The sequence below is a fragment of the Glarea lozoyensis genome, assembly GCF_000409485.1.
Source record: "Glarea lozoyensis ATCC 20868 chromosome Unknown GLAREA16, whole genome shotgun sequence".
NCBI classification, from domain to species: domain Eukaryota; kingdom Fungi; phylum Ascomycota; class Leotiomycetes; order Helotiales; family Helotiaceae; genus Glarea; species Glarea lozoyensis.
The window spans coordinates 2007195-2028086 of NW_007360990.1; the positions used below are offsets into that span (position 1 = coordinate 2007195).

A 20892-nucleotide genomic window follows, 5' to 3' on the forward strand; every position below is an offset into this window, starting at 1 on the left:
TTCTAGTTTTATAATTATCTTATTTGATTCTTAAAAATTACTAAAAACGACGCAATCACAGGTTTGGACAGACATAGGTATTTATCTAAAATATTCGAAAATTTAGAAAGTCGAATTTCGTAATGACTTCCAGAGTTACACAACCCTCAAAACTACACTAGAGCTACTGTCATGACTTCGGCATTTTAAGCTGCTGATTTTTACTTCCCCTGTAGCGTCACAAGAGAAAATAAGATCTTAGATCACAGTGTACGCTCGGCTGGACTGACAAATAATACAGTAACTGTTAACCAATATTTCATATAAAATCCTGGTAAATATTCAGCGCGGCAAGGGGTATCCAACTCCCTAAATATATCCCAGAAACCCAAGTTACACACAGTTACCATTTTCAGACATTTTCAAAGTCGCATGTTGTTCAGAAATCCACATCTCATCATCCTGATTTACACCACCAAGAACCTGAGTTTCCTCTGTATTTTCACTAGCCAAGAGAACCTTCTCCAATCTCGTAAGCACGCCGCTATCTTCAAGACGTGCACCACCCGCGATATCCCCAGCCATCAACCCATTTCTTTCACAGAAATGGATGAATGCTTTCCAATTCGGGTCTTCCATCAAGACATCTATCTTTCCGATGACAATGAGCCCAAACTTTGCTCGTGTGAGTGCGACATTCATTTTATTTGGCATGCCAATAAGTCCCCAATCGGCCTTTTGGTCTCTTTGGACGAAGCGTTGTCTTGATCTTGTGGTACAAAGAATCACTACTCCTTTCTCCAAACCTTGATATGCCTCGGTCGGGCCAATATTAACATCCCAATTTCGATCTGTTTTCCGTACCTCCTGTCTCAACCGAACAACCTGGGCCTTGAATGGGCTCATGATACAAATCTCCTTCGGCTCAACAAGACCCGACTCCACGAGGCTAGATGCGTACTGAGCTGCAATCTGTGCCTCACCACGATTAAACCAACCACCGCCATCTAGTTCTAGATCGTCCGGCGAGTTATTGCTTACAAACAACACTGGCCATTTTCTGCCTTTCCATTCTGGCCATGAAGCAAGACGACCTGTGTCTTCTGCCTCGGATTCCAATGTGTCCGAATAGAACAAGGAAGAAGGGACAGCAAGAATGGCAGGATGCGATCTGTAATTGCGAATCAGATTTGTAAATGCTGGTCGGAGTATCGGAAGCATCGTTTTGCTCAGAGGAGGAGGCGCTTTCCCGGTTTCACTTCGTGCTAGCGGATGTTGTGCATAAACTGAACGTTCAAAGAGTCGTCCAAGAAGTGATTTCTTTAATGGCGAAGAAGGAAGTGATGTTCGAGGACCAAGTTGGCACTCATCTCCTACCATTACGAACAATGGCATGAACGGCACCAAGACAAATTCCCGAGGTGGGGATACAACAGAAAGGGGAAGAAGAGCTTCCGGTTCTGTCGCTTGAGCTGCTTCGTCAATGAGAAGAGCACCCCAATGTAGGTCAACTCTAGGGAGCTTCGCAGACGGATGAATAGTCTTGCGAAGGCCGTACTCAGCAGCAAACAAGTCGTAATTAGTCATCCGTGAATACAGAAGAAGCGAGGCATCTCTACATGTAGTGACAACAATTTTGAAGCACATAAGCTGTTCAAAAGGCGGCAAGGAGAACTTTTGTTCCGGCCCGTGAGTAATATGACAATAGGGCAAGACAGCTTCAGGAACCTCGGTAAAAGTTCTTGGAGGTCTATTCAGTCTCAACATCTCTTGTGGCTTTAGATGCTTAGCAAGGCGCTGAATTATCGTGTCTGCGGCTTGGTCTGATGGTGCGCATACCAAAATGTGAGATATGTTGTTGTCGTAGAAAAGAAGTTGCAGAGCAATCTCTACTAAAGTCTTGGTCTTCCCGGTGCCTGGTGGCCCGGAAATCAGGTATGGAAGAGTACCAAAGTTCTGTAGACTAATACGTTCGACGGCCAACTGCTGCTCCCGATTAAGTTGGTCGTCGAACAACTCTCTATTAAACGAAGCCGGATTCAATCTCGTCTGCATCATTCCATCTTGTTCTATGGGGAAAAGCATAGATTGAAGCCAATGACGAGGGATATCGGGACTAGCATCCGCCAAATGATCATCATACAGAACAAGGCCTTGCTGGATAATTGGTAAGACCTCTTTCATCGGAGTGTATCGCTGTACCTGGACAGGAAATTGGATGTTGAATATTGGACTATGAGCGGGCGACATGTTGAGGTCTGTGATGGCAAGAATTACTTCTTTATCCTTCCTTTGCACGCTAAATACCCGTGCTTGATGGATTATGCCTGTCCAGCCTCTTTCTCTGCGTTGGCCATGAAGGAGTTGTCGAACATCGAGCACATCATCTTCCTCGATATAAGGGCTATTCTCTCGCACACCAGGAACCTCAAAGCTAACAAAGCATTGCTGTGTCTGCTGTGAAGAGACGAGTGAACCTCGTATTATTTTGGAAGGAGAAGCTGCATAAATGGCGTATGAATTCTTTTGTAATTCCTGGGACGCTATTTCTGCCTCCAAGTGATATCGAAAATACTCCTCATAGCGCGAGCGGATAGGCTTTACCGTGGTGGATGGTGGAGAAGTGATAGGTTCGGGTATTTGAGGTAGGAAGGCTTTGCCAACATACGCTTTGGAATAATTTTCGAAATGCATTGTATTCAGTGGAGGAGTTTCTCGTACATGCCCTTGCAATGTGTTGACGAAGCTAAGAGCTTGCGGAACAAAAGGGCGAGCATAGACATCGAAAGCATGCTCGAAATCTCCCGCAACAGACTCAACCTCAACCTGAATCGATTTGGGCGGTTTTACGGCAAGCGGTTCTTGTGTCTGTTTTCCCGTAGTTGTCTGCTGAAGAGGAGGAACGTCAGGTGGTAGATTTTTGGCATTGGATCGTGGACCGGTCGTAATTTTTGGCGTTGCTGGAATAACGTTGTGTCCGTTTGATGCTGGCAATGTGTGAGGATTTCTCAATGAAATTCGAGGAACTGCCACTGGAATTACCACTCTCCCGCTGTCTGGTTCGACAATGCGGATTGCCTTATTTCTCGTTCGACTGGCCAAGGGAGGCAGCGGAGGTTGATAAGGGTTGTCATCCATGCTTCGTCCTTCTCTTCTGCAGGGGGTGACTGATCTGCGCAGGGTTGAGTCGTGGGAGTAAAACTAAGAGTGCTGGATATCACGTGTCCGGACAAGTCCGCAAAGTCGGCGACTTATTTCTGCGCTCCAGCCTCACCGTATTTCCGAACTTCCAAAGGAGTCAACATTGACTTTTGGTAACTGTCCATTTGTCTTCCCAATTGAGCTCTTACGTTCTTCCTCGAAGCGCGCGTCTTCGATAGTACAGGCTGGAGAATCTAAGCATGTCCTACACGGGGGCTACACGACCGTTGGCCAATCGTTACCTGATGTTTTACCAACATCGAGTGACGATTGTTTCATCTGGCAAAACGACGTCTCGCAATCTCTTGTAAGTTCTGTTATCTTTGTCACAGGCCCTCGGTTCTGTCATACCTCACGATGGATTTCTTCCCTTTCGTGTCTTAGTTTTGAGCCACCACAAGATGAATTGAGCAAAACTGCCACCAGTATTCCTCATTCAATCCAAAGAAGAACCCGGACTTCCGGAAAGAGAGAACCATAAAAGATTTTGACGCTGTGATGACTTCATACCTATCTATTTTCCCCTCTCTCAGATTTTATTTCGCAATTCTGATTCTACACGCGCACTACCCGCGTCAGAACCATGGCATCTTACCATATAAAGGAAGGCTTGATATCCTTGATGGTGAACACAAACAGAGGACTGGCCGAAGCACAGGAGATTCTACTCCATAGTAAGAGAGCTAGCAGGTCGAACCAGTAATCAGCTCTAGATGCCGCTCTTCACGTTGGCATCATTTACGCAATGCAAGGAAATCTGGATCAAGCAGAGATGATGTATCGCCAAGCCATTGAAGGTTATGAGGAGACGCTGGGTCCTAATCACTTGTCGAATGTGAATGCCGTCAGTAATTTAGCTGTTTTCTACGTGGATCAAGATTAATTGTCTGAAGCAGAGAACCTACATCGTCGGGTCTTGAAAATAGAGGAGAATCTGCTCGTAAAAGACGATCACCGCACTCTCTCTACAGTCAATAACCTGGGGAGTCTCTACCTGAAGTTAAGCAACCTAGCGGAAGCAGGAGGTTTGTATCTGCGTGCCCTCCAAGGATACGAGAAAACCTTTGGGCCGGACTATCAACCGACTTGACATTATGAACAATCTTGGCATTGTATATGTGAACATGGAGAAATTTGATGAAGCAGAGAAAATGCACTTGCGAGCGCTGAAGGGAAAAGAAAAAACTTTGGGATCTACGTACATATCGACTTTAGAATCCATGGAAAACCTCTACAATCTGTACATGGGGACCGAAAAGCTAGCTGAGGCAGAATTATGTGCAGACGCGTACTGGAAGGCAAACAGAGATTGCTTGGACCAGATCATCCTTCAATCCTCGCCGTGGTCCACGATTTGGGTACTATATGCGATGACCAGGGAAAATTGGACGAGGCTGAAGATTTGTTCTTGCGAGCACTGCAGGACTGGGGACGAAGTTTAGGTACATGGAATATCTCAACTCTCATGACCGGTCAAAGACTTTGTGGCGTTTATGTTGCTCAGCGTCGATTTGTGGATGCGGAAGAAATTTGCCAACAAGTATTGCATGGATATGAAAATTCGCTCGGCTCAACTGATCCTTTGACTTTGAACGCTCTCTGCCTACTCTCTGCCTATTGAGTGTAACCTATGAAAGTCAGGAAAAGATCGAAGAAGCTGAAAAGACGCACTTACTTGCGCTTGAAGGAAAAGAGAAGATGCTAGGTAACGACCATGTATCCACGATATCGACCATGAATCACTTGAGCGCTTTTTATCATAAGCAGAAAAGATCGATTGAAGCTAAGGCAATGTGCCAGCGTGTGCTCGAGGAGAGCAAACTATCGCTGGGAGAGAAACATTCGCACACTCTTGGCACAGTCAACAATCTAGGCATGCTTCGTGCAAGTCTCGGCAAGTGGGACGAAGCAGAAGAGTTATATAAATCCGCATTGCAAGGGTTTGACAGCACCATTGGAGTTGAGCAGGCAGCTACATATCGACCAGCATTGCACACTCTCTGGAACCTTGGCGATCTCTACCGAGAGCAAGGAGATTTGCACGAAGCGGAAAAAGTGTATTCTAAGACGCTGTATGGCTTTCAGTCTCTATTTGGGACGGATCATGCTATGGTCCAGAGCATTACACGGCGCTTACTCTTACTTAGATTTGCTGATTCCTATGGAGTGGCAGCTGTGAGCGTTGCGAATGCATATGAAAATCCAAATAAGTCAATGGCGGACTAGGTGGTTGGTAATTGATAATAGCCGGCATGTTTCACAGTGACAGCTTGGAACATCAAAGTTTCCATAATACCGTAAGTAACTCTAGTTACACTACTGTAAACTGTGGAAATTCGACAAGCTACATTTTGTATAACCGCAGACTCCTTGCGCCAAAAATAAAAGTGTGTATCTTGCGATGAAATCGGGCACCAACTTTAATTCAGTTTCACAGTGCTATCAAAGGAGGCATCTCAATTAGGAGTAACATGCGGAACAGCAGTACTATGGTGAGTTTGTATTACACGAGCAATTTGAGAGTAAGGCTGAATAAGGCATAAACTCCCGACGACACCTCTAGAAACAACACAACGTAGCCCTACGCAAACTTCTCTATCAATGTTCCAGTCGCTTTCGTACCATCGGCGATTTCATCATCCTCTCACTCGCCGCTGTCCAACGTATCCCTTTAATATAAGATCTCGGACTTTCCCGACGCTACAACTTTGCCAGCACAATACAATTGCATTTCGTGTGGCGAGAGAAGATGGGTCTGGTATGCAAAATCTCAATTCAGTGTCACGTATCTTGCTGATTTCACAGTGGAGGAAATTCCGGAGGCAGACCTCTACAAATATACTAGGCATCGCTGGGTGTATGTTTTTGATATCGAGGGGTTCTGGTCATCTGTGCTGACCAGTCAGACACAACGAGGCGTATAATCTATCCCAGAGATATCTCAAATTCAACCTACAGGAGCTCGTACGCGTCGCAGTCAAAGCCAAATCTGAAGACGGTGCCCGTCGATGTATGCATTCTTCAACACATGACCACGTGACAGCGAACTGACTGAGAGTTCTCAGGTGTAGAAGTCCTCAAATGCAAGGAAGGCATGAACAATAAGGCATTTCTGCTGACCATGGACAATGGGTCAGTGGTATTTGCAAAGTTGCCCAACGCATGCGCAGGGCCTGCTTTTTACACGACAGCCTCGGAAGTTGCAACCCGTACTTTCGTAGGCGGATCTTCGCATCGAATATTCAACCTGGCTAAGTTTGTTACAGCTACGCGAAATCCTGGATATCCCAACTCCTCGCATTATCGCCTGGTCTTCCGAGAAGTCCAACCCAGTGGGAGCGGAATATATACTGGAAGAGAAAGCTCAAGGCCAGCCTTTGTGGGCACTCTGGCAAGATTGGAATAGACTGTCAATCATATCTCGGTTCGGTATCATAAGGCAAATTGTCGAGTTTGAACGTAGGCTCACAGACACAGCTTTCAAGCAGTGTGGTTGTATCTACTTCAAAGCAGATGCTCCTTATGGCGAGCAGCTCGCAACGACAAGAACGGCAGCACCCTCGTCCCTGGAACAATTCAGAATGGGCCCATTGGTGACGATGGATTACTGGCAAAAAGAAAAGGCTACCATGGATATGAATAGAGGACCTTGTAAGCAGATTTGCTTGTTGTGGAATCTTTCAAATTAATGTTTACAGTTCACGGCGCCGTTGACTTCATCGAAAATAAAGCGATCAGCGAGAAGATGTTTCTTGAACAGCATGGCCATTCAAGGTTAAATTACGCTCGTTCGCGGGTAGAGCCTGAGATGCCTGAGGAAATGCTGGATCTATTAGACACACATCTTAAGCTCACTCCAGCTATGGTCCCACCGCCTACAACCGAGGACATTGATGCCTTTACATTGTGGCATTCCGACCTCCATCTTGACAATATATTTGTCGATCCCAACACTTTGCAAATCACTAGCGTGATTGACTGGCAATCAACTGCAGCAACTTCTTTCTTCTGTCATTGTGAAGTGCCAAAGATGGTGCGACACCGAGAACCAGTCTCACTTGATCTTTCAGACTTGCCAAAGCGGCGCGATTGTGCCAAGGATGCCAGTCAAAACGAAATAGACTTCGCTGAGAAGATGCATAGAAGTGAGCACCTACATCAGTACTATCTCCAAATCACGAGGAGGGATAACTCAAGGCATTGGGCTGCTCTAAAGCTAGACGATGAGATACAAGTCCAACCGGTTAAGATTGTGCAACAACTGTGGGAAAGCAATACTATGTTCTTTCTACGACGAGCGCTCATGCGGATTGTCACTAATTGGGAAAGGCTCTGCCCTGATTCTGGCCCTTGTCCTGTAAGTTTCAGTGACGAGAATATCTCTCTGTTCAACCGTGAGGTAGAAAAGAGGGGGTTTGTCTCCGATACGTTGAACCTGATCCAGAATAATTATGGCTTGAATCCTGACGGGACAGTTGTACCGAGCAAGTATAATGAGATGCAAGCCGAGCTGAATCGTTTAAAGGCTGTTTGCTTAGAAGCCGCGGAAACTGATGAAGAGAGAATCGATGTTGAGAAGTTGTGGCCATTCCAGGATACTGTCGACGGAGAGTCACTGGCTACATGATCGCCATTCGTATAAGCTTTATGGCATTATCTAAGTTGCTATGATATCAGGCCATGTACGCAAATCTCTTGAACTATCTTTGAACATACAAGCTATTCTGTCTTTGCCAGCGTTGCGGACGGGTGTATTTCATGTGGCCCCTTGCCCATCCCACTTTCGACGAACAACTTCATTCATACACGAACTATCGCAGAAAGCAAAATTCTGATAGCACATTATACTGATAAAGCTGGGTGCTCGGTAGCTGTTTTGGAATAGTTCATATTAGTGTAAGCAATTGATATTCCAGAAGATCACAAGCGTCGAGATGGAATAAAGTAAATTTGGAAAATGGCCAAAAGTACAGTGTTAGATACTAGGTGATGTTATTTCATTATTGGCGAAGATTATCGAGAAACTTATCAGTGTTAGAGAAGATGAGAGCTGCGAAGCAGCGAAGATGAAATTCCTCATCTATCTGTCCTATGCGCAACTCACATTCAACTGACGCTTTTATCCGGAGCATGCTTGTAATTTTGGATGATGATGTGAATCATGTGATGTCTTGTCGGATGTTTTATATCAACTTCTTATCACACTGTCGGTGGGTAAAATGAGTTGCAGCAAAAACATGGTACTCGAGACAAAAGATGGGATTGTTTTGTGTAATATATTAGCCATATATCATTATATCTCGTTAAATGAGTTGTTGACTCCCCTCGGTCAATAAGACGTCTCTAGACCGTATTCAAACTAGACTCATGGTTGATTTTACTTTCCTAACCTAAATTATAACTTATCTGGAAAGTTCTGCCACTTATTTTATGTTCTATATCACACTTCACCTGCTAGTGTGAACTCTCTTGAACAAATTCCTTTTAACAAAACTTTTAGGTGCGACTTATTTGCCTCTGCTTTTTGACATCAATCTTCTTTGGGTCTAATCCATTATTCATATACACACATACGTTTTTGGCTTCCATACGATTCCTACAAACAACCCATCAACAAGAACAACTCCCCAAACCGACACTTCGTCACAAATTGCAAACACACCGATTCCTATTTGCAATCCTACCAACACGTGTATTTCCTGTAAATTAAGATCAAAAGACTTGTGATTCCAAGGAGTGGTATAGTAAATCTGTCCCGCATCATACTCCCCGCGCCATCTTTGACATTCCAACCCGCATCCACGGAATGTTCAGACTGATTTGGGATTCGGAGGCGAACGATGATACGGGAATTGAGCCGATAAATGCTTTTAATGGGTCTGGGTCAGATTCCGTGTTGAAGTATCATTCGAGTAGTTTTTTAAACACGTCAATGATGAGGAGTTCGAATGTCACTACAACAATGTGAGTCGATATCCCATTTAGACGTTGATTACAAAAATATTTGTGGTAACTGGTAAGCGAGTGTGAGGCGAATCTGAGAACCAAATAAGACGACTAGTTGATGAGAAGTTGAATTTTATAGATACTAGAATGACGATTATTGTTTCCCAAATTGGTGGATACTTGAAAGATATTGGTGAGCTACCTCTGTCTAAGAACATGACTGACGAAGGTATGAATGAGTAACCCATATACAAAAGCCGCTAAAGCGTCTAACGATTCTAGCTCCCTCTACATCTGTGACTCGATCTCAAAAGCTTGCTCCAACAACCCACAATATTCGCAGCCACATCACCACAGCTCAAACCACTTCAAACCACTTCCTACTAGTCTTAATAATTTAAACCAATTTCACCTCCCCCTGTACCATCTTCTTCTATCTACTTGAGACAATGCATTTGTAAATAACTTGCTAATTCTCAACTCATCTCCGTAGATCAAACGTGTACAAATCTCAGAGGCAATGTGTCAGTTACTTTTGTGAATTGACCACCTACTTAGCCCCCCATCTAATCCATTAGAGACAGTTAGAAGAGATTTGATTATCTGCTGAGCTGGGCGCCTACTCGGCAATTGAGTCTGGAGATATAAGCTCTCCAATTATTGTCTCGACCGTGAAATGTTTCGAGCATGATTAGCAGAGGGCAGATTGGATATCACACATTAGCAGTTTTCTTTCTAGATAGCAGTACAGCTGACTAGAGACATACCTGAGGATGAGAATGGTCTGTCTGCGCTTAAGTGATCGAATTTCACATCGGCACACCCAACTATTGATTCAGTATTTCATTCACCAATCCATGCGGATTTGTCCCTATGTACCTAACACAGTCCACGACCCCACCAGTATTTGTACAACTCCACCAAGCCTCAAAGCCCTCAAGCCCGAGTTTATCCAGCCAGCTGCATCTGAAAAAGTGATCCAAAAGGCCAGCACGCTTTTCCTCAACCCGTGATTTTCGCTTGCTCCATAAAAACAACAACAACAATAAAAGCCTAACGTGTATCAACCTCTTCACAAATCTGCCAAAAAGAGAAGACTGTCCATTTGGAAGCACCTCCTGGGGAATCAATAAGAACAAAAGGAATGAAGAGAGTCGTAATGTCGTGATAGGTAGAGTAAAAGAGACAATTTGTACGTTTGTAAGTGAGGATCATTAATAGTAGCGGACCTTGGTCCAGAACTAACAAGAATCGGTATGTGATTTTGGAATCCAAGAATAGGATGCATGAGAATAGGTGCCGCTCGGCTAACTGTATCTTCGAGTGTGCCAAGATAACCCTAAAAGGAGGTACTAGGAGCGTAATTCACATTATAACACAGCAACCGCACCCTCCTTCTTTTTTCTTGGGCTCAGGTGCTTCTGGCGCCTGGACTGGCGGCTTTGGGCTTGGCAAGGGTCCAACTCCCTGTGGTTTTCCCATATGTGGTGTAGTGCCGAGACGCGGTGAAGGGGCAACTTTTGGCATGACAGAATAGCTCTCCGTTCTCCCAGCTGTGCCAGGTCTCCCAGAGCTCAAAGCAGGGCTTTTTGGAGCCTTCAGAGGCCATTCCGCCGATGGCTGCTCTGGTGTTTTTGGATATGGCTCGAGCATAATTGGTGGTGGAACATGCTTTTCAGGTAGTTGCTCGTCATTTAGTGGTCGAAATGAAGTATCATAGGTATTGCCGAATCTTCCTTCCTTCTCCCATTGCTCCTGCTGTAATCTTTTTGCTACAGTTGGGAGAAGTTGTTGATCTGGTGGTAGTCGCGGATCCGGCTTGTACATTGTTGCTAACCATGGTGGATCACCCTCAGGACGTTTAGTGATGCTATCCGGGCGCTTGGTAAGACTTCCAGTGGTCCCCAGCTCGCCAGATCGGGTCGAAGGTCTTTGGCCTGAGTTAGTATCTCTGCCGGGTGTTTTGTTTTTCGACTTTGGCGGAACAGACGCACCCCCAGTTACCTTTCTCGGCGCAGGAGTCTTTTTGGCAGGCGAGTTGTCTGAAATTACTCGGCTTGCCGGTGTGGGTGTTGATGTCGCATCTTCCAATATTTTGATGCTTTGACTTCGACCACGGGTTTTGGTGTTAGTTATGGGCTCGTCATCAGACATCAATGGATTGCTGTTCCTTCTCCGTAGCACCTTATCCCGCTCCAGATGTTCCATTGGTATTGGCAGAGGGCTTGTTTTAAGCACAGGTATCCTAGACACTCCCTTCACGCCGCCACTCATGTCTCGATAACCTTCTGATGGGTCCGCAGCAATTTCGGCAGGTAAGCGCAAATCCCATGCCTCTGGCGCAGAACTTTCTTCATCTAATGGCGCGTCTTCCTCAATACGCCGTCTCTTCTGGCCACTTTGTTCGCTTCTATGACCGTTCGCCTGCGCGTCGCGACTATGCTCCCGTCGACTCGATTTGCTAGTAGCTCGTGTCCGTGGAAGAACGATGCCAGCCGCCTGGAGTTCTTGGCTTTCTATCCGCGCAAGTTTGTCTCTGTGTATCCATCTTGAATGTTCTGGGTCCTCCACATCGTAGGCGTCCTTGCCCACTAGTGCGCGGTCTCCATAATCTACACTATTCATCGCGCTCCGATTCTCACCGTACAGATCTAAAAGGCTATCGGGTGCGCTAGGTGTGTCACTAATGCTGCTTCCTTTGCGAGCGAGAGCGTTCACGCGAGCGGGGGCAAGATGGCCGGACGAGGAAGGTTGAGAAAAGCTATCCGCTCGCTTTGAAGCCATGTCAGATCGTGAAGATTTGTGGCCCAGGGCGTGTCCATTGGCTTGTGATAAGGGAGGTCTTGCATGGTCGTTTGCTTTTGAGTGTGGAACGTTCTGTGCGGGCCGAATTAGTACACATGATGAAACAAACGCAAACACGCAATGATAGACAAGCTACGTAAAGCTCAGATCGGCTCACCTCTGATTGCGAGGGTAAAGAATAGTTCCACGAAGCCGCTCCTCCATGAGAACTTGTCGGCGGTGTCAATGCACTTTGGGCATGCGGTGCAGAGACCGCAGCCATTATCCTGCGACGGACTCAAGCTTTTCACGGTAATTTCCTAGCAATGGGCGTAGGAAAAGTAGGTAACCACGTGTCGCTGTGAAGAAGTAGTCTGATGGCACGATGAAGCCCTGGTCACACGCTTCGCGAAGAGCTTCGTAGAGTTTCCCGGAGTATCGTCGAAAAAACGGCTGTGGTTGCCGTAGTCTCGCTGAGATTTAAGCTGCACCAAGAGGCATTGATTGACTCCGTGACGAAGAGCGCCGTGTATTTGAGATGTGTATAATGGCAAGATCGTCGAATCTCCAGCCCATATGTCTGAGGTAGCTCGTACGGCACTTTGTTTGGTGGAAGGACGTGCTGCACCGTCGATTGGCAGGAAATTGAGGTGGCCGGGAAGAGAATTGGCGAGTTTAATGGTGTTGACGGGATATATGTGACGGATGGAATGGCTGTCCTGCTCGATATTCGTGTTGGATCGGTAGCGCTGATGAATCGCAATCAACCTGCTCTTGCGATTTGTCTAGATGGTTGATGTACTTGGAAGTAAAAAGGGGAAGGTTGTTGTGCTGGAATTGTCGTCGTCGAATGAGATGCGGATGAGCAGCGGCGAGCTACTGAGGGGAACAGGGGTCACGGCCATTTTTGTCCCAAGTGCGGGCAGCAGAGCTCAAGTCGGACGCAGACCGCGATGAACCCAGCTGCCTTATTCATGCAGCCTCGAACGAAATTGAATACATCGACGACAACACAGTCTCGGGCCCAAACTGCCAGTCCATCGCGCACGATTTCCTCGTCTGAGCATCACCACGACTTCTCACTATGCCAGCAATATCGAACCCATCCTAGCTACAATTTCGTCCGTGAGACGGGGGGAAAGAGCGATGGAAGCTGTGATCGGTCCATGACATTTGGGTGGTGTCATTTTCGAACTGCACAATCAGAGTGTTCGCCTTTCCGGTTAGGACTCTTGCCTTCGAAACAACAATAACACCTTTTACGGCCGTGCCATGGTGAGCTTTCTGACCGTTGTGGAATACAATGCATATCATTCGTATGCGTAGGGTCTGGCGGACGAGCGACTGGACCTGAATTACCGTTAATACAACCCCTCCGCCCTCTGTCTTGCCAGAAACACCTTTAACTCTCGCCATCCCTACACATCCTACCTTTCATCATGGCAGCTCCTACCACGCGACGAACACGCTTCGTCTGCATCTCCGATACTCACAATGCCGCGCCCGGTGGGCCCTTCAAACTTCCGAAAGGAGATGTCTTGATTCATGCCGGAGATATGACGAATCAAGGCTCTTTTAAAGAATTACAAAGAGCTGTCAATTGGATCGAGGAGGCAGACTTCGAGTGTAAACTCATTATTGCCGGTTTGCATATCCTGTAATGTTCTCAGACCGAAGACTGATCTCCAGTAGGCAACCACGACATTACCCTCGATTCGGACTTCTATAGTCAGTATGGACAATACTTTCACAATCAAGACCTGCAGGACCCCGAGAAGTGTCAAGAGTTATTCACAAACTCGTCATCCATAACATGGTTAAGACACGAAGCCGCTGTTGTTAGACTGACCTCTCCGGATGGGCCTCGTACTACCTTCAGAATATTCGGATCCCCTTTATCACCAACGAATGGAATGTGGGCTTTTGGATATGGCTTGGAGGAGGCGCACAATATCTGGGACCGAATACCTCTCGATTCTGACATTGTTCTAACGCATACCCCTGCCAAGTACCATCGCGATGAGACCAGCACGAGGCGAGCAGCTGGCTGCGAAGCATTACGAACCGCTCTCTGGAGAATTAGACCTCGTCTTGCTATCTGTGGTCATGTTCACGAGGGAAGAGGCGTAGAACGCGTACTCTGGGATTTAGACAATCCCAATATCAAGTTCAAGGAAGCTAGTGCTGAACCCTGGGTCGATCCGGGACTTGGTAATAAAAAAATGTCCTTGGTTGATCTGTCCGTCAGAGGTGGATCCCCACTGAAAAACGACGGTTCTATCGGAACGTGGCGACTGGAGCGAGATGAAGATGGTTCTCAACGACCGTCTTTCGTGCCATATCATCCTACAATGCCTATGGCTGACGCGTCAACACCTAAATCGAGAAAGCGTACTGCATCAAGAAGTCCGCACCGTCAAAACGTGGTTGAGCGAGCACTGTCTTGTGTAGCTACGGGCCTACTAGCAGTTCCTCCGGAGGCTCTACCCCTAGCTACACTTGGACAGGGCGGTCTACCTCCTTCGAAACGCTGCGATTTAGAAGCGTTGTCTGGAAGAATAGGACGACGCGAAACATGCATCATCAATGCTGCCATTATGGCGTCTTCTTACCCTCATGGAGTGGGTGGAAAGAAGTACAACAAGCCTATTGTGGTTGACATAGACTTGCCTGTCTGGGACGAATAAATGCTGAATCCAATAGTTTCTTCAAATCCAATCTCTTCTATGTGCTGATGTTTGTTCTTTCTCTCCTTTTTTTGCTCGTCCCTTAGCCTCTATTTTCTGTCATATATCGTCCGACTATTACACACTATGCATACCTCCTGGTCCCTTCCATATGCAAAGAATCATGATTTTGTCGTATATTCAGACGGCCAACATGGGATGTGTCCCACCAATCTTTAACCCACCATTGGCTGTTACAGCAACAATAATCTGAATGGTTTTGTCGATGGATGTTGGAATGCTGCTTAATCTGGTAGTGTGTTTCGCTGATATCATGTATTATTTTATGTAATAGAGCAGATACGTCGCAGGATCTGAAAATCTGGCATGAGTGAATAGGTCTGAGGTTTTATTTTAAGAAGAAAACTTCATTCAGGGTGGTTTCAGAGACCCCCTTCTTGGGTACCTTATCATCTGTTCTCTTATTCAACATCAACCCCAATTTCGTTTGGTACTCTTCCAGCACTATTCCCTTTTCTTTGCTGCATCTGACAACAATTGCTCCACTCTTTCCTCGTCTTCTCGATGTGATGCTTTACGCAGCTCAGTCGTGAGAATTTTGATACGTTCCTCTTTCCAAACACTTTGGAGAATATCCCCTGATCTTCAAGATAAATCTGCATCGTTGTTTCTCCGAAATTATCATTTGCCTTCGAAAACGCTTTTATCATCAACCCTGTACTAATAAGGTTGTGTTTCCGTTCTTTTGGCCTTTTCCCTTCATACACTATGTTCGTTGATTGTATTTCATGTAACAAAAGTTCTACGATGTGTAGCTGATCAAAGTCTAAAGCTTGTCCCGAGGTCTACCACTGATACTCGTCATCTGCGTGAAACACGTCAGCGCATCTCTCAACTAGTACTTTAGCCATTCCACGAAATCCTGCTCTTGCAGCATGTGAGAAGGCGGTTAGCTGTCAGGCATCTTTGATATCGAGCTCAGGCTTCAGTAGTACCTTAGAAAATGCTTCGTAAAAAATGCATTCAGCCATCTGAAGCGTACTGCTCTGCCAGGTAGTGGAGGGCATTTCTCGATTGGTTATCTTTGTCGTTTACCAATTTCTCCGAGTCCTTCGCCAGGTCCTTCTCCGGGTGCAAGTCAAATGTCTTCTGTAGTTTTTATTGTACCGTGCTTACATGTGTACACCAAAACCCCTGATCTCATCAACTCACGGAATTTGAGGAGACTTCGGGGCTTACCGGATTGCAAGAGAATACCTATCATTGCGACACCCCAATGGCAAATTTCGACCTTCTTTGGTGACCAATATTCATCGACAAGTTAGGGCTTAGAGTCAAGTTTCTCTCGAGCGGTTCTCTGGAACCATTCAACTTCCAGGATGCTATAGAAGTAGTCTCGATATCATGGAAGTTTCCTCGGATTTTCCATGCCCCGCTCTTGCCGAGAGACTGTCCCAACGTCTCCACGCGTGGATCCTCGCCGAGACAATAATGCAGCCCCTACCAGATACACGTGCGATTCCACCCTCATTCCACAGTTCAGTGGTGGTATCGCTGGTACGAGAGAGAAGTTCAAATTCAGCTGTCCCTGGGCGGCTCTCCTGGGCCCTGCCGATAAATGTCTTGAGCGAGGAACTTCCCGCGACACGGATCATAGATACGACAGCGGTAATGATTCCTAGAGGACCCATGGAGAAGATTTCGCTGTCCCAGATGCTGACCGATTCCGAGAGCCATTGATTTGTTACCGTCTCTCCAAAACGGGCAACAATTGGCGCGTGAGAAAATGTTAGCCATTTCCAGGTGGATCGGCAGAAGACACTACTAACTCCGTGGAGGGGTTGTTAACAAAGTCATCGCAAGCTCCAGCTTTGACGGTGGCTAATAGGCCTGAAAGACAGAAGTAGTAGAAGAGCTTTCTGAAACACATCATCAAATTTATTTAGCCTTTCTAGGTTATCAGTAGAGTAAAATTAAGTCAAAAGATCAAGGTATCGTCAAAGTTACAGCTTTCAAGTCTCAAACTGTGTTGCCATCCAAGCTTACTCAGTAGATTGTGACAAGGCTGTGCGAAACTGAGCAAACCTGAAGGTGGAGATGCTCTTAACTTGTGCTCTTAGGCACTTAAGACTTGCCAAAGTATCAACGCATTTTTGAGTGATATTGGAGAGCGGAGTTCAACGTTTGTGGCACTTTCCACTACCAAGATCTGTAAAGATTCTCACTCTAAGAGTCGTAGACTATCCACGAAAGAGGAGAAACAGTGCATTTGTTCGCTTTTGGGTTTTCATGTCCACGAGACATGAATTCGGCTTACTTTAAATATCACCAATATCCAGACAGAATGGAAGATGCGGAGGCTAGAGCAAGTAAGCAAGCCATTTGTGTATTTCGAACTTTCGACTAGCCGCTTGTGTTCCATGTCGTGTAACTATGAAGCAAACGCTTTTTCTCTGACTGTAATGAATTGAATCTTGTTTGTTCTGAAGTTTGTATTGCGTTATTTCATATATGCGAGTCTCCGTCGATACAGACTGCAATAACCGCTGGCGAAACAAGAACATGATTTTCTGTACCCGGATTCGTTGATCTAGCATCGCTACTTGGCCATCAGTAAATAAGCTTTTCATGAGTTTAACGGATTTTGAAATTCTACCCATTCTTTGTGTTCGTGAAGCAGGCGGCATTGCTTGCTCAGCTCTAGCTTATTAGATGAATATCTTCTGTAGAAATCTTCTTCATCGCAAGCCCGATGTACCAACCTTGGGATCTTATTTTAACAAAGAAGGAGAAGGCAATCGTTAGCTTTAACATGACTACTCGTCAGTCTTCGTACCTTGGCCGGTAGTACGGTTGCCTACTTTATAGTATCTTAATTAACGTGTATCTTAATTAACGTTAAATGAGGTTTGTACGTTATTATAAGCTGGCCTAGAGTAGAAGTAAGCGAGCTTATCGGAGGTTTAAGAAGACTAATTACTACCGGTTCCGGCCCGGAAGTAGCTAATTCTAGGCTCGAAGGTAGATAAGTTTCTAGAGTTTATAAGTATTATATAGAAATATAAATCTTAGTATATACGAAGTATATAGGATCATCCCTAGGCTATATAGTAATATACCTAATTTGAATTTTATTTTTTAACTATAAGATTTAACCCTGTTTAGAGTTTATAGCCCGGCCAGGCCGACTCGGAAGATGTAAGTAGGTAGCTACGTAGTGTTTTGGTTCTGTGTATAGAACCAAAACAGCAAACAACAACCGAAGTTGACCGAAACAATTTATTTGCCAGACGATTTGTTACGTAGATGAATGAGTGTACAGTAATAGATTCATTGTAAAGGCGGAATGTGATTTGCGGGGTCAGCCGTTACTACCCGCCCCTACTTATTAATAGGTTACCTCGGCCTATTCAGTTCTGCTGTTACCTTTACGACTTGCACACAACCCCACCATTTGTACACCAAACATACAGGAGAACTACGGTATTAAGTGACTCGAAACATGGCTCCATCTACAGTACCACTTGGATACTACATTTGGAAGCGCTTGGCATCACTTGGTATTGAGCATGTTTTCGGTGTTCCAGGCGATTTCAATTGTACACCCTATCCCCCATGGTCTATAATACATGGCTTGGCTAACTCTCCTCACTTAGTGACATTGCTGGATCAAATATATGACGTCCCTGAATTAACATGGATCGGTACTTGCAATGAGCTTAACGGAGCATATGCAGCGGATGGATATGCTCGAATTAAGGGCAACCCAGCGGCTCTGCTCACCACTTATGGTGTAGGAGAGCTGTCGGCTATGAATGGTGTTGCTGGTGCAATGGCTGAGCACGCCGGCATGATTCATCTCGTGGGAATGACTTCAAGACCGAGTAAGATTGATAAATCTGGTGAGGTTAAGGCCGAAGGAATATTCTGACTGACATTCCGTTTGCTAGTTCAAAAAGCCAAGGCTCTCATCCATCATACTATGTATCCTGAGATGGATCACGCGATTTACATTGGGATGTCCGAACCTGTCCGTAAGACGTATGCATATCTTATGGATGATAGCACCATGGCTGAGGAGATTGATCGAGTCCTTATCGAAGGTGTCAAAAGTCGATTGCCGGTCTTCATCTACATCCCTTTAGACATTGTCTCGGTCCAGCTGGATGCGACTCGCTTAGAGACACCTCTTGACACCACCATAAAAAATGAGAGTACTGATGTGGAAGATGAGATTGTCAAATCAACTCTTGAGCTAATCAAGTCTGCTGCGAAACCTGCAGTTCTTGCAGATGTGTTGACTATCCGACACAAGGGTCGAGATTTGATGAGAGAACTTGTGGATTTAACACACTTTCAGAGCTTCTCCACTCCATTGTCAAAAGGCGTTATTGATGAGACACTGCCAACATATGGAGGAGTATATAATGGAATTGGTAGATATTCACCTCCAGTAAACTGTAAATACTGACTTGCATTCAGCTTCCTTTCCTGGTGTAGCCGATGCCGTACACGCGTCGGATCTGGTCCTGAATATAGGACCGTTGTTGTCCGACTCGAACACAGGTGGTTTCACTAGATTTATCAAAGATGAGCATCTCGTCTACTTGGGTCACGAGTACTGTCAAGTACAAGGGAAGAAATATGATGGCGTGCATTTATTGCCTGTTTTAAAAAAGCTCGTGGAAGAACTGAAGAAGGATACAGGAAAATACAACATACCAAGATCACCTAAATCCACTAAAATTGAGGTCAGTATCAACGAAACAAGAGAATCCTACTAACAAGTATGTAAGGTACCCATTCTCAGCAACCTAAAATCAGGCAAGATAGAGCAATCGTACACATGGCAACGACTCGGCAAATTCCTCAAGCCCAACGACATAATCCTCGCCGAATCTGGCACCGCTCAATTCGGCATGCCCGATGCCACCTTTCCCCCAAACTCTCAATTCATCACTCAAATCTTCTGGAGTTCCATCGGATACACCGTCGGAGCCTGTCTCGGCGCCCTGGTAGCAGCCAAAGAGCTGAAGCACCCAGGAAGAGTAGTCTTAATCGTCGGCGAAGGCTCCTTGCAAATGACAGTCCAGGAAATCGGATCGTACATCCGATACGGCTTCAAACCGATCATTTTCGTGATCAATAATAACGGGTACTCTATCGAACGCGCCATCAACGGACCAAAGCAAAAGTACAACGACGTTAGTATGCTGTGGGATCACCAGAAGATGCTCGAGTTCTTCGGCGCGAGACAGGAGACGGGGATTGCGAGTAAGAGTTATCGCTGTGAGACTGTTGAAGAGCTTGAGAAAGTTCTGACGGATGAGGATTTCAATTCTACGAATAGTATTCAGGTAAGTCGTTCTATCGTGCGAGGCTCGTGGATGGTGGCTGACTTGTGTGTAGCTGTGTGAGATTGTGATGGATCAGTTTGATTATCCATGGAGGTTGACGAGGCAGCTTGAGCTTGCGAGAGCTAGATTGGCGGGGAAGCAGATTGATCAGAATGGGATTGTGGGGGAATGATGGAGTATCGAAAGGAATGAGATTCTTGGGATCGATTTCCAGAGCGATGTGTGTTGATATTTTATCATTTTGTTGGCTTCCATGAACGTGGAAACGGACTTGTAATACAAGATACAATTGCCATCATGCCTCACGTCTTCTTTGTTTAAGCATGGACGCTATTTTTGGGTCATCTTCTGCACCGAGTGGAGAAGTTAAGCTTAACAGTAGACGCCTGACTTGACGTCTAGCTGCCAAGGACTTTGACGCCTGAGGGGGCTTGTAATGCAGAGACTGGTGATTCTGATGGTGATGGTATATGCCAAAAATTCGGATTTTACTTAGAGGTCAATTCGGGCGTGGCATAGAGGATTTGGGTATTACGTCTTCTGTTCATGTGCCAGTTGATGGCTCTTCGTAGCATGCGGGTTGTTAACTTCGTTCAGGTGAGCAATTCTAGTGGGTAGCTTCAACTGACCAAGATGGCAATCCCCACAAGCAATTGCCCGGTACAAACTTGAGAAGCATTGGTGGTTAGTCAAGGGAAAGCACGACTGAGTGAGCAGAAATATTGCGATGAGGCTGTCGTGGCAGGAGGTTATCGCTTAACAAAATAGCCAAACAGTGCAGTAGCATGACTTTTTGCTCAATATGGGTATTACGATTATATGACTAGTAATTTTACGCTCACAAGCAGCCGTCGCAAACATTTAGACGCCAAATTCTCATTCCAAAAGGGATATTGCATTCGCTGAGGCCTAAGACCATTATCATTTCCAATCCCAGT

The 20892-nt window shown here is 45.7% G+C and overlaps 7 protein-coding genes across 7 annotated transcripts; 5 read left to right on the forward strand and 2 right to left on the reverse strand.

Annotated features, from left to right (window-relative positions):
- Positions 1-372: 372 nt before the first annotated feature.
- GLAREA_07916 (P-loop containing nucleoside triphosphate hydrolase) lies at positions 373-3117 on the reverse strand (the record flags this gene model as incomplete). The annotated part of the gene is made up of 1 exon (XM_008082603.1): positions 373-3117. The coding sequence occupies one exon, from the start codon at positions 3115-3117 to the stop codon at positions 373-375; it is 2745 nt and encodes a 914-aa protein (XP_008080794.1).
- A 1339-nt stretch (positions 3118-4456) lies between these two features.
- On the forward strand, positions 4457-4801 carry GLAREA_07917 (TPR repeat protein; the record flags this gene model as incomplete). Its single annotated transcript, XM_008082604.1, has 1 exon — positions 4457-4801. The coding sequence occupies one exon, from the start codon at positions 4457-4459 to the stop codon at positions 4799-4801; it is 345 nt and encodes a 114-aa protein (XP_008080795.1).
- A 113-nt stretch (positions 4802-4914) lies between these two features.
- On the forward strand, positions 4915-5406 carry GLAREA_07918 (TPR-like protein; the record flags this gene model as incomplete). The annotated part of the gene is made up of 1 exon (XM_008082605.1): positions 4915-5406. The coding sequence occupies one exon, from the start codon at positions 4915-4917 to the stop codon at positions 5404-5406; it is 492 nt and encodes a 163-aa protein (XP_008080796.1).
- Positions 5407-5929: 523 nt separating this feature from the next.
- On the forward strand, positions 5930-7807 carry GLAREA_07919 (Protein kinase-like (PK-like); the record flags this gene model as incomplete). Its single annotated transcript, XM_008082606.1, has 6 exons — positions 5930-5938; positions 5986-6037; positions 6083-6190; positions 6246-6397; positions 6447-6831; positions 6879-7807. The coding sequence occupies 6 exons, from the start codon at positions 5930-5932 to the stop codon at positions 7805-7807; spliced, it is 1635 nt and encodes a 544-aa protein (XP_008080797.1).
- Positions 7808-10491: 2684 nt separating this feature from the next.
- On the reverse strand, positions 10492-12193 carry GLAREA_07920 (uncharacterized protein; the record flags this gene model as incomplete). The annotated part of the gene is made up of 2 exons (XM_008082607.1): positions 10492-12003; positions 12089-12193. The coding sequence occupies 2 exons, from the start codon at positions 12191-12193 to the stop codon at positions 10492-10494; spliced, it is 1617 nt and encodes a 538-aa protein (XP_008080798.1).
- Positions 12194-13349: 1156 nt separating this feature from the next.
- GLAREA_07921 (Metallo-dependent phosphatase) lies at positions 13350-14597 on the forward strand (the record flags this gene model as incomplete). Its single annotated transcript, XM_008082608.1, has 2 exons — positions 13350-13554; positions 13603-14597. The coding sequence occupies 2 exons, from the start codon at positions 13350-13352 to the stop codon at positions 14595-14597; spliced, it is 1200 nt and encodes a 399-aa protein (XP_008080799.1).
- Positions 14598-18099: 3502 nt separating this feature from the next.
- Positions 18100-20126, forward strand: GLAREA_07922 (thiamine diphosphate-binding fold (THDP-binding); the record flags this gene model as incomplete). The annotated part of the gene is made up of 6 exons (XM_008082609.1): positions 18100-18196; positions 18254-18481; positions 18548-19033; positions 19080-19348; positions 19394-19954; positions 20007-20126. The coding sequence occupies 6 exons, from the start codon at positions 18100-18102 to the stop codon at positions 20124-20126; spliced, it is 1761 nt and encodes a 586-aa protein (XP_008080800.1).
- Between the last annotated feature and the right edge of the window lie 766 nt (positions 20127-20892).